The following is a 17,493-nucleotide window of genomic DNA, read 5'->3' on the forward strand; positions in this document are numbered from 1 at the left end:
TTACTGGTGCCCGCTTGAGCAAATAAATGAGTAATGTGAAGTCAAGTGATCAAGTGATCAAAAATTGGCATTTTATTTTCATTCACATTAGCAGCTGATTGAAAAAAATAGAGAAAAAGAGCTAATTGGAAAATGGATCTAACATATATGTTGTCATTGCTGCATCTCGGAAATTCCTGCTTCTGCATAATCCAGCTTTCAGCATGGGTTCACCCATACCAAAGCAGGTGAAGCAGCGTCACTGTTCAGGTAAGTATAGGTCTAGGTATTTCCTTTCTCAAGTTAATGCTCATTTTGTAAGATCTAGTAAGATACACATGAAATATTTAATACAGTTTGTGTCCCACCAACTTCCCCAAGGGTCTTGGGCATGTCAGAAAATGTTTAGTCTGTGGTGTTTTGGGGTTTTTTTTGTTGTTGTGTTTTGCTTTTTGGGTCACACCCAGTGATACACAGGGGTTACTCCTGACTCTGCACTCAGAAATTCCTCCTGGTGGTGCTCAGGAGACCACATGGGATGTTGAGAATAGAACCTGGGTTGATTTTTTTTATTAGAAAAAAAATTTAAATTTATTAGAATGTCCAAATTAATTTACATAACCCCGTTTTGAGATTCTTAGAAAGAATGGGAAAGCGAATGCATTTTGCTTCCATTTTAGAATTTTCTGTTCATCCCAGTTGTAATTTTATTCCAAAATATATTATAAACCACCAATTTTTTAATCGTTGAGGTTAGTAGCTTACAGTATCCTCATTTTCAGACACAAGTACTTGAGGAGGAATAAATCTTTTCTAGTATTAAAATCATAACTAATTTTTATTTGTTTTGGGGGCCATAACTGGCAGTGCTCAAGAATTACTCCTGGCTTTGTGTTTAGAGATCACTCCTGGAGAAGTTTGGGGGACTTGTATAGCTACAATGCATAATATGTATATATTATTATAATGTATAATATAACATAAGGGCTGGAGCAATAGCACAGCAAGTAGGGTGTTTGATTCCTCCGTCCCTCTCAGAGAGCATGGCAAGCTACCAAGAGTATCCTGCCCATATCGCAAAGCATGGAAAACTCCCCATGGTGTATTCAATCATGCCAAAACAGTAACAACGAGTCTCACAATGGAGACGTTACTGGTGCCCACTCGGGCAAATTGATGAACAACAGAAAGACAGTGTAATATATATATATATTTATATGTATATATATGTATATGTATATTATATCTCACCCGCACAGCAAAGCCTGGCAAGCTCCCCGTGATGTATTCAATATGCAGTAACAAGTATCACAATGCTACTGGGCCTGTTCAAGTAAATCGATGAACAACGGGAGGACAGTGACAGTGATATATAGTAGGAGCTACTTGTATAGCCTCCTATGGTGATAAATGCAGACCCCATTATCTTCTTAATGCTCATATTTTATTTAAATATACAAAAAACAGCTAATATATACTCACAGACAGTTAATTTATTGGATTTGTTTCTGGGATTTAGATTGTTTCTAGTTTGCATTTTCAAATATTTTTAAAGTGGAAAGCTTTCAGGGTTTTATGGTTTATTTGTTTGTTTGTTTGTTTGTTGGTGGGGGGCTTACAATTGATGCTGAAAATTACTTGGTTCTACATTTAAAAATTACTCCTGGCAGTGGTGATGGCACCTTATGGGATGCCATGGATTGAAGCTGGGTTGGCTGCATGCAAGGAAAGTGACCAACATGCTGTTATATCTCTCCAGACCTAGGTTTCAGTTTTATTTCCATTTAAAAGCAAGTGTAGTGCATATGCTGCTGAGCCCATATTGCTGCCTGTTCCACATATTGCTATCGAGCTCATGTGGTACCTCAGCACACATCACCCTTGTCTCCCCTCTAGAGATGTTTACTTTTATACTTTCAAATCTAATGATGGAATGTGTACAGGGGCTCCCTCTCCATGTTGGGAAGCCCACATTTGCCCATCTCTCTCTCTTTTTCTCTCTTCTCTCTCTCCCCCCTCTCACTTTCCCTCTCTCCTCCCCTCTCTCCTGCTTTCTCTCCATCTCTTCCCTCTCTTCCTCTCTCTCTCCCTCTTCTTTCTCCCTCACTCTCTCCCTCTCTCCCCCTCTCCTTCTCTCTCTTCTGTCTCTCTCTCTCTTTCTCTCTCTCTCCTCCCAACCCCCCATCATCCCTCTCCTCAAAGCTTCCAAATAAAAGCTGACTTAACTTCATTGCTTCTCTCCTCCTGAAATTCTTTACTGTGAGGGAAAGGCTAAGAACCCAAAAGACCTGGGTAAAGTCTAGGACTGACCTTCGTTTCCTGTAAGGAGAAAGGCTCACAGTCTTTGATTCCCACCCCTCACCCCCCACACCCCCGTCCACCTGCCTTCCCAGGTAAATGTTGAGGCTGTGACCTTGCTCTTCCCCACTTGACATAAGTCACCAGGGTACCCTCCAGCATCATTAAGTGGTGACCACGAAGGAATGATGATGCAATAAAGAACTTCAAGAGGAAGGAGGAAAATTTGTGGAGGCATGCTCTCTCTGGGAAAAATCTCTAGTGGGAGGACTGTACTGTTTAACCTCTGTGTGAATGTGTGGTCTCTGTGAGGAAACACAGACTATTGTGTGTCTTTTGTGCCACTAACCACAGTGGGAAGGACACAAGAAAAACCCACTAGCATTTAAAAACTAAGATTTTGTGGGAGTATGCTATAAAATTAACCCCCAGGTTGGAACCCTTCCCCTATCTCTGCTCTCAATCCAATTATGTAGTCCACAAGAGATTCCCAGGTAGTAATTGAGATGTTAATGAGGCTAGCAAGCAGTCTCAGGTTTAAGCAAACCACAATCAGGCAGAAAGAACTAGTGAGAAAAGATGCAGCAAGTGAGCAAAAAGGAAGTTTTTCTTCCCACTCCAGATGCAAGGTTTTCTAAAGCTACTGCATTATAGGCTAGGTTAGGCATGCACCTGTGGCCATGTCTGAGGTCAGGTCAGACCGCAGGGTTGCTTGGGGTGCAGCGCAGAGGCCATTGATGGATATAGAGATGGCCAATTCTATTGAGACTGACAAATTTTAGGGACACTTGATAGGATACTACAGAGTGGTGTCCTCTCCTGCAGCTTTTGAGGTTTCCTTGTCAGGGCATGGGATTGGTGTCCCCTTCTACAACTTTTAGGGACTTTTTCCAGGACATGGGGTGGCACTCCCTCCTGCAAAACTTTAAGGTAATAAAGGCTTCTTACCATAGAAGTTATGGCATGTAATGGAAGGTTACACTAGAGATGTAAGCCAGAAGGCCTTAAAAAATCCCTCTGGAGAAAAAGGATGACAACATTGCCTCTTTTAGCTTTTCCTCTCCATAGGTTGTTGCTACTTAGAAATACAGAAAACTTAGACTTCAATTCCTAACTATTCCCCCTTTAGGGTATTTAGGAAAGGTCCTGGCAGTTTCAGAAGCTCAAATATCCCTAGGAACTGCACAAAAGCTCTGCTTCTCACCCTCCCCACCAGGAGGAATCCAGGGTACTTATTGTCTATTAATGAGTCAGCTACTGATAGCAGACTGAAGGGAATCTACACTTTGGAAGGATGGGTGTTGGATCATTGTATGACTGCAACCATGAACAGATCTGTAACTGTGACTGTGACTCACTTAAAAAAAATAATTAATTAAGAAAAAAAGGGGGGGGGGCATTTTAAAATGCAGCCTCTGCTACAAAGAGCCACTTTGATTTTAGTGGTTTTTAAGAATGAAGAATAGGGTGAAAAGTGTTGAAATAACCATAGTCAGCTTTTCAGACTATACTTTTAATTAGTCTGGCCAGCACATGGACATGCATGCTATTATTTAGATAACTTTATTTCATGTCAACTTTGTCACCAGATATCAAACCTAGTCTTGACCTCACTGTCACTGTCACTGACCTCCCGTTGTTCATTGATTTGCTCGAGCGGGCCCAGTAACATCTCCATTGGAGACTTTGTTGTTATTGTGTTTGGCATATCGAATACATCACGGGTAGCTAGGGTTGGATCGATGGCACAGCAGTAGGGCGTTTGCCTTGCACACAGCCAACATGGCCGACCCGAGTTCAATTCCTCTGCCCCTCTCGGAGAGCCCGGCAAGCTACCAAGAGTATCTCGTCTTGACCTCAAGCGAACTTTATCCACAAGTTTAAAATCCTTGTTGTTTCATGGTAATTTACATGTTTTAAACCCTTTCAAATCTGTTTTCCAAGACATCGAAATTCTAAGGATGAAACTTTTTGATATGTTCTGGTAAACTCATAATGTGGAGCAAACTTTTGCCAAGTGCAGTATGTGTTTAAGATCTTTAATTGTGAGCATCCTAAAGCCTTTTGGATATCTATAGGACTGGAACATTGCATTAATTCAGAGAGATCTGCAACAAAACTTCAATAATGAGTACTGCAGTGTACAATTTTGTCATGCTAAATAAGACAATGATTAGCAACTTTGTTCCAAATTTCTTGAGAGAGCTGGTTGTACTAAGTTCAATAAGATGAGGAAATAAAATCTGTAGGCTGTGAGTATGAGGAGGATAAATTTATATTTTAAGTAGAAGAATAATATGGAAATATCATTGGGAAAAAGAAAGGAACCCTGTTAAAGTGAGGCTGGTTCTGAAATGGAATTTTAAAAAGTTGTAGGAAAGAATGAATGTAAAGGAATATATAGAATGTTGAGGTTGTATTTTAAGGAAAGAAATTATGGTGAAACTGGAGTGTTATAAGACCTTTAAATTATATCTGCAGAATTGTGTTAATACTTTCATTTAACACAATTTGTGTTAAATGTGGAAAAAGAGATTAGGCCGGTGGTCCAGACTCATGTTACAGTGCTCCTAGATAATTGGACACTTAAAACATTACAGGAAGTTAAGGTTTTCAACATGTGACTAACTGAATTAAACACAATATTGTTAAAGTATATGTTCTACTTCTACATATTTCATTTGATCTCTGACTCACAGAAAAAGAGTAGATTTTATCACACTGTGAGTAAAGTGAAACATTTTCTCTCTTTGACAGTACTTTTTTGATGCTTCGAGGCACTATGTTGGTTTGCATAAAAACAGATAGTAAGTCTTTTTCTTTTGTAGTATGGTCTCTTCCTAATAGATAAAGGAAATATCAGAGATAGTTATGAGACCCCAAAGCCCTGAGTCAAAGGTGAAGATGTTAAATGACAGGATAGTTACAGTAATAACAGGTACTGTTTCAAGTGTCCTACTAATCTAGAGGTAGTTCAACTCAAGGAAGAAATGGAAATTATCTCTGCTATGAAAAACAAGAAAACTCCAGAACTGTTAAGGATTTTGTTCCCGCTCTGCAATGACTGACCACAGCCTGGGATCTGCTCTCATTTTCAAGAAAAGTCTTGGAGATCAGGATCTATCCCAACTCTGGAAAGGGATTTCATGGTCTCTTCCTTCCACGACACTCCTACAAAAAGTGAAAGGTCTAAGGCCACCTCCAGCTCAATGTGCTTACCTCACTGTGCTTCACATCTTTACACTGGCTGAAAACCTGGGTTATAGTTCTAACTCTTGTAATTGTTAGTTATGCTACCTTGCATAAATACTTAACTCTCATAACTTTGCCTAGTATGGAATAACACAAGATTTATAAATGTCTGGTAATGGGCTTGAATAATCAAAATATCTTAGATTAAGAAATTATTCGAAAATTAACAGTATTTGTATCTATGTTACAGAAATATGAATGAAGTTTATGGATTCAGAAATATAACCACATCTGGAAAGCAAGAAGTATCCCTATATCCCACATACTGAAATGCTTCTGAAAACTGCAAGCTGGTGCTCCTAGTAGCTAGACTCTGGCAGGCTCTGTGCTGAATCTGAATGGGAAAAAGTAGGCATTCCTGCTTGTTGATACTCACAGAGCTCAGAAACGAACGTTCCTCTTTCTAAAAAAGAAAAACTTAAGATTGCAAAGGAAAATTTGTATCAAATTATCATATCGTCTAATTATCATATCATCAGATGTGATGTTCCCAAAGTACAATGAAAAATGCCACTCTCAATTGTCCAGGTTTCCTATTAATAACACATTTGTTTTCTATAGGTCATTTGGCTATGTAATGTGAAATCTATACATATAATCCCTAAAACCATAGTTATGACACCTCTAATTAGACCCAAGATTTCAACTCCAAAAACAGGATCTTATAAAATAAACTCTCTGATAGAGGTGGTTTTCAGAAAATTGGGACCAGCATCCTGGATAGGGCATATTCCAGAGTGATAAGGCTGGGTATCCAGTCCATCATACTGCTGACAGAAGAGAGCACCAATCTCTTATGTACATGCTTGAAAATTGCTCGACTCTTTTTATTTCCGCATTTTATTATCCACAAATCTTCCCTGAAGTGAGTGAGGGTGCTTTTTCAGCATTCCAAAGTTTCTTTCTGCTTCTTATTGAAGGGGTTGTACGGTTTTACAGTCGTGACCATTTTAGACAGTGGTGCCCGGTGACGAAAGAGGTCAACTTTCATTTCTTTCTGTAAGAGGCTATAACAGAGAATAGAAAAAATAAACACTGATAAACATAGAAACAATATCTCATCTATTCCCAAACAATTGATATACATGTGCAGGATGGAGACAATGTAGAAACAGAAACTGTAAATGATTAATCCATGTGTACTATACAATTTATTTTATTTCTTTGGTTTTAGTTTTATTCATTGTATTATATACATAAGATTACAGCTAGTTCCATTGACTTAAACATCTACTCCATTTCTAGAATACAGAAAATATAACTGAATGGAGATGAGTCTATTAACAGTAAGTCAAATAATCCAGAAATTAGCACAAAAAAATCCAAGAGTTGGGACTAGAGTGAGGGAAGAACAAAGAATCAACTTAGTGGGCCAGGGAACAACATATACCCAGAGTCTTTGTCAGGAATAAGATAGGCATGTACTTGTGAAAGCAAGGCAGTACAAGTAAAATGAGAAGGTGCGGCTAGATAAAGAAATGGGAATGCATGAGCATGAGCTGTACAATGAGAACCTTGGAGGGGAAGAATTGAAGAATGGTGGGCCGGAATGAACTGCTTTCGGGACTCAGAGCAATTTCACCCTATGCATGGGGCTAAGTTGAAGCTTTCATATGATGTTCTTAACCTGAGTTTGCTTGTCTATCCAGTGAAATAATGACTTACTGAATTTGTTGTTAGAATTAAAAGAAAATTTCTGTGAGAACATGGGTTAAATTTACAGAGAATGATGCTTCCCACCTCAGATGTGTTTATTCCATTGGCACACAGGCCATGCCTATTCTTTTGAAACTGCAACCACTTAAAGCAACTTTGCTATCAATTTTCTGCTTTTAAAATTACACACAAAGAACATGATAATTCTATGTGGCAGAAGTTAGAGGGAACACCCAAACCAAATCTAAAATGGCCTTCCTTTTATGTTGTGATTATCATGCAGTAATGATTTGTTTTGCTGTGGGAAATGACGGTGACAGTGAGAATTCCAGCTTTTTTGAAAGTTGTGTTCTGGTAGAAGGATGTTTCTAAGAACATTGGAATGGGATATTACAGGAGGGTGCACGTTTCTTTTGTTATAAATTGGGTGGACCACACCCAACTGTGCCCACGGGTCTTACTTCTGACTCTAAGCTCAGGAACCACTCTGGGAAGTGCTCAAAAGATTATATGGGGTTCTGTGCTCAAGGTGAGAAGGGTTGAGAATGAAAATAATAAGGGATTTGAAATGGTCCCACTTGCATTGAGAAAGTAATTGTGTCCCTCCTTAATCACTCACCCTTCAGCTGTAGTGTGTCATTCTAGATTACATGTATAAAAGACAGATATCAAATGCATCTAGAAGAGTGAGAAAGGACTGAGCTGAGAAGCAGGGACTTGCAGCCCAGCAGTATGGCAGCACCACCAGGGCAGGCTTTTGGACTCTGGGGAGGTATTCTTCTCTAATGGTAACCCCGCCCCTAACCTCGGAACTGGAATTGGTCACAAAGAGTAGCTTCACTTTGCTCCTTGGCCAGCAGTGCATTTCTTCACCACTCTGTGACTCAACCTACACGTACAAAGACATCCTTACGTAGGCTCCTAACCACACAAAAACACACAGGAAACAACTCTAAATTTCAAAGGTCACAATGGCAAAACAATGCAGAAAAACACTAGGCTTAGTGAGTGATGAAGCTAGCCCAGGTGACCCAAAGAGTAATAATGAGCTATATAATCTCTCTGCTAAGGAATTTAGAATGGAACTGTTATGAATGCATATGGAGCTCAAAGAAATCATGGAATGAACCACCAATAAAATACAAAAGGATATGAGAGCAGAAATGAGGGGGGGGGGGAACCAACAGAAACGACAGTCCTGACAAACCTTGTGGGTGAAATGAAAAACTCACTGGAAGGCTCAGCATCAAAGAAACAGCTGCTAAGGACAAAATCAGTGAGCTCCAAGATGAGAAATAAGAATTTCCAGACTAAAGCAGAAGATGGAAAAGAGCCTCAAAATAAACCAACAGATGACAAGAGAACATCAAGATGAAGTCAAGAGGAACAACATAAAAATCATTGGGGTACCAGAGGGGCTGGAAGAAAACACTGATAAAGAAGCAATTGTCAAAAACATCATGCAGAAAAGTTCCTGGATTTGCATGCACCCAAATCCAGGAGGCCCAAAGGTACCAGCTAAAAGAAATCCAGATAAAAACACCCCAAGACAAATCCTAATCAGAATGACAAAAATAGAGATAGAATACTGAAAGTGTGGGAAGCTGACCTCCTTGACCCTCCGACCCTGGCAGATGCATGTCTGGTATTGTAGCTATCTTGGCCCCCCCTTACGCAAATCCGGAGCTACGTATAGATATCTCTGGGAAATATCTCTCTGTTTCTAAACTGCACTCTGTCTCTTGTGTCTTGTGTTCATTCAATTGGTCCCTCCTTGCACCTACGTACCCTGGGGCCACCTCTGCGGGCTGGAGGAGTGGTCTGGCGGCCCCCCCAACCCCCGCAACTGGTGCCCAACGTGGGGCGCCAGTTGTGGGGGCTGTGCATCTCCTCCTGGCCGGGGCACCGCATGAAAGCATCTAGAGCAAAGAAGAAAATTACTTATAAAGGAGCAGCCTTAAAAAGTAGGTAAAGGGATATTCTTGCTAACCTTTCAGTATCATTATCAGGAGGGAGTGGGGGGGTGGGTGTACACTGGTGCTGGAAAATGTACACTGGTAGAGGGATGGGTGCTGGAATATTATATGAATGAAATGTGATCATGAACAGCTTTTCAAGAGTCTATCTCACAGTGATTCAATAAAAAAGTCAAAAAAGAAGTCAGAGCAGATTTACCAGATAAAACTCTATGGATCTAAAGACAGTGGTGGAATATAGTCAGAAAACTCAATGATATGAATGCTTTAACAAGAGTACTTTAGCCAGCCAGACTCCCATTCAGATCTGAAGGAACAATATACAACTTCACAGATAAAGAACATCTCAGGAAATTTATAGACTCAAAGGCCCTCCCGTTGATCATCGATTTGCTCGAGCGGGCCCAGTAATGTCTCCATTGGAGACTTTGTTTTTACTGTGTCTGGCATATCGAATACTCTAGGTAGCTTGCCGGGCTCAACTGTTAAAACAAAAAATAAATGGGATACTTTAAGACAAGACAAACCCCACAAGTATGCCAAACTCCTATAAAAAGATGGCACAAATCCCCATGACAATAATCTCTCTCAATGTCAGTGGACTTAAAGCATCAATAAAGAGGCACAGAGTGGCAGGATGAAATAGAAAATTGAATCTGACATTCAGTTGTCTGCAAGAAACACATATGAACAATCAAAGCAAGCACAGGCTCAAAGTCAATGACTGGAAAACAGTTCTCCAAGCAAATTCCCTCAGAAAAGCTGGGATACCCATACTAGTATCGAACCACATAGACTTCAGACTGAAGAAGGTTATAAGATACAGTTAAGTCCATTTATTAATGATCAAAGGATCTGTACACCAGGAAGAACTCACACTCTTAAATATATATGTATCTAATGAAGAACCAGCAAGATACATAAAAAATTGCCAATAGACTTGATGAAATACTGATTGCAATACATTAGTAGATTTCAGTACCAATTTTTCACCTCTCAATAGATCAACCAGAATAAAGTTCAGCAAGGAAAATATTTATTTGAGGAAAGAAATGGAAGAGAGGGGGTTAACATATATATATATATATATATATATATATATAATATGACTTTTCATCCCCCCAAAGCTGGATACACATTCTTCTTCAGTGCACATGGGACATATTGGGCCACAAAATACCTCCATAAAATTAAGAGTATAAAAATTGTATCAACCTGTTTTTCAGACCATGATGCACTAAAAATGGAATTGAATCACATAGATAAATGTAGAATCAAATCAAACACCTGGAAATTAAATAGCATGCTACTGGACAACAAGTGGGTTAGAGAGTAAATCAAAGAAGAAATCAAAAGATTCCTGGAAACTAATGATAATGAGGAAAGGAAATAATAAAATTTAAAGTTGAAAGCACCAAGCTGGACTCCCAAAAAAACAATCAAAGAAAGTGAAAACCTTTTTTTCAAAATAAACAAGATCAAAGAAACCACTAGAAGATTCACCAAAAAATGAAAAAATTCAGAAAAAGAGAAAGAACCCTAATAAACCGAGTCAGAAACACAAAGGAGTATATCACAACAGAAACTACAGAAATCCATAGGAACATCAGAGATTATTTTGAGATTCTTTATGCCATAAAAACAAAAGAATCTTGAATAAATGGATAAATTACTATATTCCTATAACCTAAATGTTGAACCAAGCAGATTTAAAATACCTGAATAGAACCAACACCATCGAGAAAACTGAAACGGTAATCAAAAGTTTTCCTTAAAAAAAAAAGGACCGAGGCACAGATGGAATCACTAGTGAATCTTTTCAAACCTTTAAAGAGGACCTGCAGCCAATTTTTTCAAGTCTTTCCGGGAAATTGAATAAACAGAACCACTTCCAAACAGTTTCTATGAGAAAAATATCACCCTAATACTTACATCAGACAGAGACACCAATAAAAGAGAAAATTACAGGGTGATATTCCTGATGAACACAGATACAAATACCTTCAACAAAATACTAGCAAATAGAATCTTAGAACTCATCAAAAGGATCATATACCATGACCAAGTAGAATTATTCCCAGAGATGCAAAGATGGTTTATCATCCTCCAATCAACATAATATACCATATCAATAAAAGAAAATATAAAAACTGTAATCATATTAATAGATTCAGAGAAGGCATTGATAAGATACAGCACCCATTCATGATAAAAACTGTCAACAAAATGGGAAGTGAAGGAACTTTCCTCAATTTAGTCAAACCATCAAAAGCTCACAACAAGCATTCTTCTTTTTTATTTATTTATTTTTTTATTAGTGAATCACTGAACAAGCATTATTCTTAATAGGGAAAACTAAAGACTTTCCTTCTAAGATCATGTACAAGATAAGGTTGCCCACTATCACCGATCCTATTCTATATAGTACTGGAATTACTTACCATAGCAGTTGGGAAAGAGAAAGATATCAAGGGCATCCAGATAGGAAAGGAAGAACTAAAGCTCTCACTGGTTACTGATGACATGATACTATCCTTAGGAAATTCCAAAGAATCTAAAAAGAACTGCCTGGAAACAATAGATTTGTCTAGTAAAGTAGCAGTTTACAAAATCACTACTCAAAAGTCCATGGCTCTTCTATATCCAGATAATGAAATAGAAGAAAGAGATATTAAAAAATAATCCTGTTCATAATTGTGCTTCAGAAAATCAAGTACCTCAGAATCAGCTTAACTAAAGAAGTGAAGGACCTATACAAGAGAACTCCAAAACACTATTTCAAGAAATAAAAGAGGAAATGAAGAAAGGGAAACTCATACCCTGTTCATAGATTGGAACGACTAGCATTGTCAAAATGGCAATACTCCCCAAATAACTATACATATTTAATGAATTCCCTAAAAGAATATATTAACATTTTTCAAAGAAATAAATCGAACACTCTTGAAATTCATTTGGAGCAATAAGCTCCCATGAATAGATAAAGCAATCTTCAGGATAAAGATGGGAGGCAAACCTTCCTCAATTTCAAACTCTATTACAAAGTGGTAGTAATCAAAAGAGCATGGTATTGGAATAAGATCAGTGGAATAAAATTGAAGATCTCAACACCGACCCTCAGATATATGATCACCAAAATTTGATGAAGAAGGAAGAAATGTGAAGTGGAACAAAGAAAGCCTCTTCAACAGGTGGTGCTTGGAAAATTGGACTGCTACATGCAAAAAAAATGAACTCAGACCACTTTCTAATGTCAAATATAAATTACGGATGAAAATGGATTAAAGATTTCAATATCATACCTGAATCCTTAACATAAATGGAGGAAAATGTGGGCAGAACCCTTCAAGATATTGAAGCTAAAGGAATCTTCAAGGATGAAACATCACTGACAAAGCAAGTGGAAGCAAATATAAACAAATAGGACTACATTAAACTAAGAAATTTCTGTACCTCAAAAGAAATGGTGACCAAGACACAAAGACAGCTCACATTTTGGGAAAATTATTCATGAAATACCCACAAATAAATTGTTAATATCCCAGATATATAAAGCACTGTTGAACTTTATAAGAAAAAAAATCCAACACCATCAACAATGTAGAGAAAAAATGAACAGAAACTTTTTAAAAAGAATAAATACAAATAGCCAAAATAAATACATGAAAAAAATGGTCTATGTGCTAATCACCAGGGTAAAGCAAATCAAGACAACAATGAAATATCATTTCATACCACATAGACTGGCACACATCAAAAAGAACAAGAGCAATCAACGCTGGTGTGGATGCTGGGAGAAAGGGATGCTTCATTGTTGGTGGAAATGCTCACTGATTCAGTCTTTCTGTAAAACAATATGAGACTTCCCAAACTCCCCCAAAAGCTAGAAATTGAGTTTCATATGACCCATCAATATCACTTCTGGAATACACTAAGGGTCCCAAAAACACAGCAGAAATGCCACTTTTATGTTCATTGCAGCACTATTCACAATAGTCAGAATCTGGAAACAACCCAAGTGCCTGAGAATAAACAACTGATTAGAGAAACTATTAGTACATCTATACAATAGAATACTATGCAGCTGTTAGGAAAAATAAATTTATGAAATTGGTTTCTCTTTTTCACAGAGGATGCAAGTTCGTAAGATTTCTGTTCAAGTTGGGTTCAGTATTTTGAACAAAGAATGACCAAGAGTGAATACTCAATAACTTTTTGGTAAACCGATGGATTTTATGCCAAAAGAAAATTATCTAGGAGAAAGAAAGTGTACTAGAAAGAACTGACTCACTACCACCACACATCTATCTGCCAGGGCAGTGAATTTATTTGTACTGGGCCAGCATCTAGACCTGGTTAAAACTACATATGCATTTTCAAAACTGTGTCATCCTATTTTCAAGGCCAGGACTTCCATCAAACGCTTTCAAATTTGAGTTATAATGAGCAATAATATTCTGCTTCTCACTAGCAGATTCAAATAATAGTCTTCAATGACATTTTCTCTAATGTCTCCTGTTTTCAATTTGTAAAATAGTGCTTTAAATAACATATGAATTTCAACAAAATTTAGTTTTTGTAATGAAAAATAAGGTGGCTACTTATAGAACTAAATACAACTGCTTATATGAATGAAACATACTGAGGTAAATATGTTTAATTCATATAAGCAGCATGCATATTTTGATGATAATGCACAAGAATAATATGTATGAAAAGACTTTGTGTCCAACATGAAAGATAATAATTACCCAGTGTGCTTTAAATATATTCATATATTTTTAAATAACATCAGTGAGAAAATGAACACTTTTGTCTTCTTGGAATATTTGGACTTGACTTTTAAAATAATGTAAATTTGTTTGTATTATTTTATTGTTCCTTAATAGAATTATCATAACTAGGATCGCACTACCCCCATAGTATATGAGTATATCGAGTAAAGAATTGATACTTACCGGTATACTTCTGAATCTGGTGATGGAGTTGTTGGTGGAATATTAGAATTTGCTGGGTGGGTGGCTGTGAAATGAATGTTACCAGTGTATCCTGGAATATTTGGTGTCCTAAAGTAAATAGTATAGGGGGGAAATAAGTAATGAAAATTTGTGAAATAATGGTGGTTACCAATACAAAAATATAAAGGAGTATGCCCTCTAATATAATATAAGGTCTAATATAAAGAGAACTGAAATGGCACAGAGATGCAACAAGTGAATAATAGTTCTACACAGTTTATTAATAAAGGTAGAAAACATTTATTAGAAAATAGTTGTTGGGTGACATTGCTGGTTACATCAGCAGTGCTCCAAGCTAACTCCTGGCATTGTGCTTCGAGATCACTTTTGGCAGTAATTGAGGGACCATGTGTAGTCCCAGGAATACTACTTGCTTGGTCACATGCAAGGTAAATACTATACCCATTGTGCTATCTCTTCTGTTTTAGAAAGTAGTTCTTTATAGTAAGCTGGTTCAACACAAAGCTAAAGATTAGGAGACATGCAATAGTGCTTCTTTTTTACTTCTTTTTTTAAGAGTTGTTCATAGTAATTGATCACATTCAATATTTGAACACAAATCCTACCACCATTACACCTTCCAACCACCTTTATTTCGAGTTTCAAATTTTTCCACCACCACCCAAGTCTGCCCCAAAGGCAGATGCTAAATAATTTACTTTGTTTTACTTGTTATGAATGATTGACTAAAAATGATCCAAAAAGATTTCCTTAGAGGAAAGTGTGTGAAAGATGTTGTAGCTCATCTTAGAACCATTAAGCCCCTGAATTAGAGATCATTAATATGATGCTAGAGTTTGAGTCTTGTGTGCATATATATATATATATATATATATATATATATATATATATATATGTTTATACACACACACACACACACACACACACACACACACATGGGCTGGAGCGATAGCACGGCGGGTAGGGCGTTTGCCTTGCATGCAGCCAACATGGCTGACCCAAGTTCAATTCCTCCGCCCCTCTCGGACAGCCCGGCAAGCTACCGAGAGTATCTCGCCTGTATGGCAGAGCCTGGCAAGCTACCCGTGATGTATTTGATATGCCAAACACAGTAACAAGTGTCACAATGTTACTGGGCCTGCTCGAGCAAATCGATGAACAATGGGAGGACAGCAACAGTGACAGTGACAGTGATACACACACACACACACACACACACATGCACACATATACATATATACACACACATATACATATACATATATACACACGTATGTGTATATATATTTAATCAAGATTGGTTGTCTTCTGCCTTACTTCAAATGTGGTGTGCTACTCTTGGTATATCAGTGGCATAATTGTATGAAATATCCAGGAGCAGCTCCGTTCTCCTGGAATTCTACAATTTTTTTCACAGGGTGCTAGAACAGGAGTCAATTTTTTTCTAACCAGATGGTGATTTTGGATTCTGAAGGTATCTCTGCAGTGTGTTGTTCTCTTCCAAGATTTATTTATCTGAATCATGGCTGTTAATGCGCTTAAATGGGCCTAAGTGAGGTGGTTCATGTGAGTGACTGCCAGGAAACTGAAAGGTCCGGGAGATGGTAGAAGGGGCCCATTCCTGACTCAGTGAAGCCTGGAGTTTTCAGTCACAGGTCCTGGGTACCTGGGTTTTTCAGCGGATTCATTCTTATGCTTGAGGGACTCAGGACAAGCCTGTGAAGGTTGGCCGTGAGTGTGACGGCGATTGGTTCTGGAGGTTTTTAGCTGCCATGGTTCATTTGGAGCAGGTGGAGGGACTCTCCTGCCCCCCTCCAAGGTGCCCTGGTGAAATCAGCCTGGCGTGGGGTAGGAAGACATCTCTGCAGCACTCTGCTCTCTTCCGAGATTCACAATAGGGCTTCTTAAATGACGCACTTTTTGGTCATCACTAATATTTATTATATAACTGATTTCACATAATTTCCTAAAATTTCAGAAGAGTAAACAAGCTCTGATTTGTTTAGTTAAATTCTGTTACTCTCCTGCTTCCATGACTTGCCAGTCTGAAAGGGGTGGGAATAAGTAAAACTCAAAATTTCAGGGAAATCTTCACTGTTAATGCCAAAACCTCTTAATAAAATACAAAAAGACACTAAAAAGAAACATTTTAATATGTAATTCATAGGAGTGTGAAGGATAAAGCACCATTTTTACCGCATACGAAGAACATGGTTTCTTCCTGTGGAAGAGAATTTTAACTCCATGGTTCTGTGTGAGTTCAGTTCTGAGTATGGTTAAGATATATCTTAACCATAAGGAACTATGACAAAAACAAATTCAAACTATTTAAAGTAGGAAGAAAGAACATGGTATATGTAAATCGTGAAGCTCACATCATCTTTTTAGAATTCAGTTTGCTGTCCTGCTTCGAAGGGAGAGAGAAAAACACCATGGTTGCTCCAGCAGGGAAGTGTGTTGCTTCCACTACAGCTGAAGTTTGCCCTTCCCAACCCTACGCCCTTTCCTTGGTAGCATGGCATTCCTTTGACTTGGTTCCTTATTCTCATTTGATGCTCAGACGAAATGCGACAACACAGCAACAACGAGCAAACCTCAGCGGAAAACAAAGGTAGGGTTTCTATGTGGATTTTGTAGCAATATTCTTGAGCTTCACATACATCCAGAGTCAAACCAACCTTCTTCAGCAGAAGTCACTTTCAAAATATGGTGCATAAGAAGAGAGGTTGTTCAAAATTCAGGAGAAAAAGGCAGTAATACAATTATAAGTATGGGCAGGGCTCATCTGACCTCATTTTTTTACTCCTTAGCTCACCGAACCAGTCAGCTGATATAATCTCAGAGAGCATTATTGCTTCAGTTATGGATGGGGGTAATAATAATACCAATTCAACGACATGAGAGAGAACCTGCTTAAAAAACAGTGGAAACATTTAATGATTTATACTGCAACTAATTGATGTCTTGTTCTTTGTTTGGGTGCAGGTATCAGAAAATTTGAGAAAAATAATGCATCAGCAAGGAATAAATAAGCTAATAACTTCATAGATGACTTCCAGGTATACCATTCATAGCTCTATAGATGGTGATTAATGAACTTTAAGCAAATAAACTCAGAAACACTAACAAAGTCTACATCCTGGGCAACAACAGAACAAAAAGTAATGGATATTGAGAGAGTAGAAACGTTAAGCAGCTAAATTTTAGGGGAATTTAGCCCAGTTTACTTGAAGTCATGCATCTTTCCCAAGTTTGAGGACTCCTCAAACCACAGTGAGAATTTATTTATTTATTTATTTTTGAGTGAGTTGATGGTGGTTAAGGTCACACCTGGTTGTGCTCAGGGCTTATTA

General features: G+C 38.0%; 1 protein-coding gene across 1 annotated transcript in view; it reads right to left on the reverse strand.

Annotated features, from left to right (window-relative positions):
- Positions 1-6,412: 6,412 nt before the first annotated feature.
- Positions 6,413-17,493, reverse strand: part of SPMIP7 (sperm microtubule inner protein 7) — a 90,339-nt gene continuing 79,258 nt past the window's right edge. Inside the window, exons 8-9 of the mRNA XM_056138418.1 lie at positions 14,120-14,227; positions 6,413-6,536 (exon numbers count right to left, since the gene is read on the reverse strand). Of these exons, the coding sequence (XP_055994393.1) occupies positions 6,413-6,536; positions 14,120-14,227 (232 nt within the window). The remainder of the gene's footprint in view (positions 6,537-14,119; positions 14,228-17,493) is intronic.

The sequence above is a fragment of the Sorex fumeus genome, unplaced genomic scaffold, assembly GCF_029834395.1.
Source record: "Sorex fumeus unplaced genomic scaffold, SorFum_2.1 ptg000128l, whole genome shotgun sequence".
Classification (NCBI taxonomy): Eukaryota; Metazoa; Chordata; class Mammalia; order Eulipotyphla; family Soricidae; genus Sorex; species Sorex fumeus.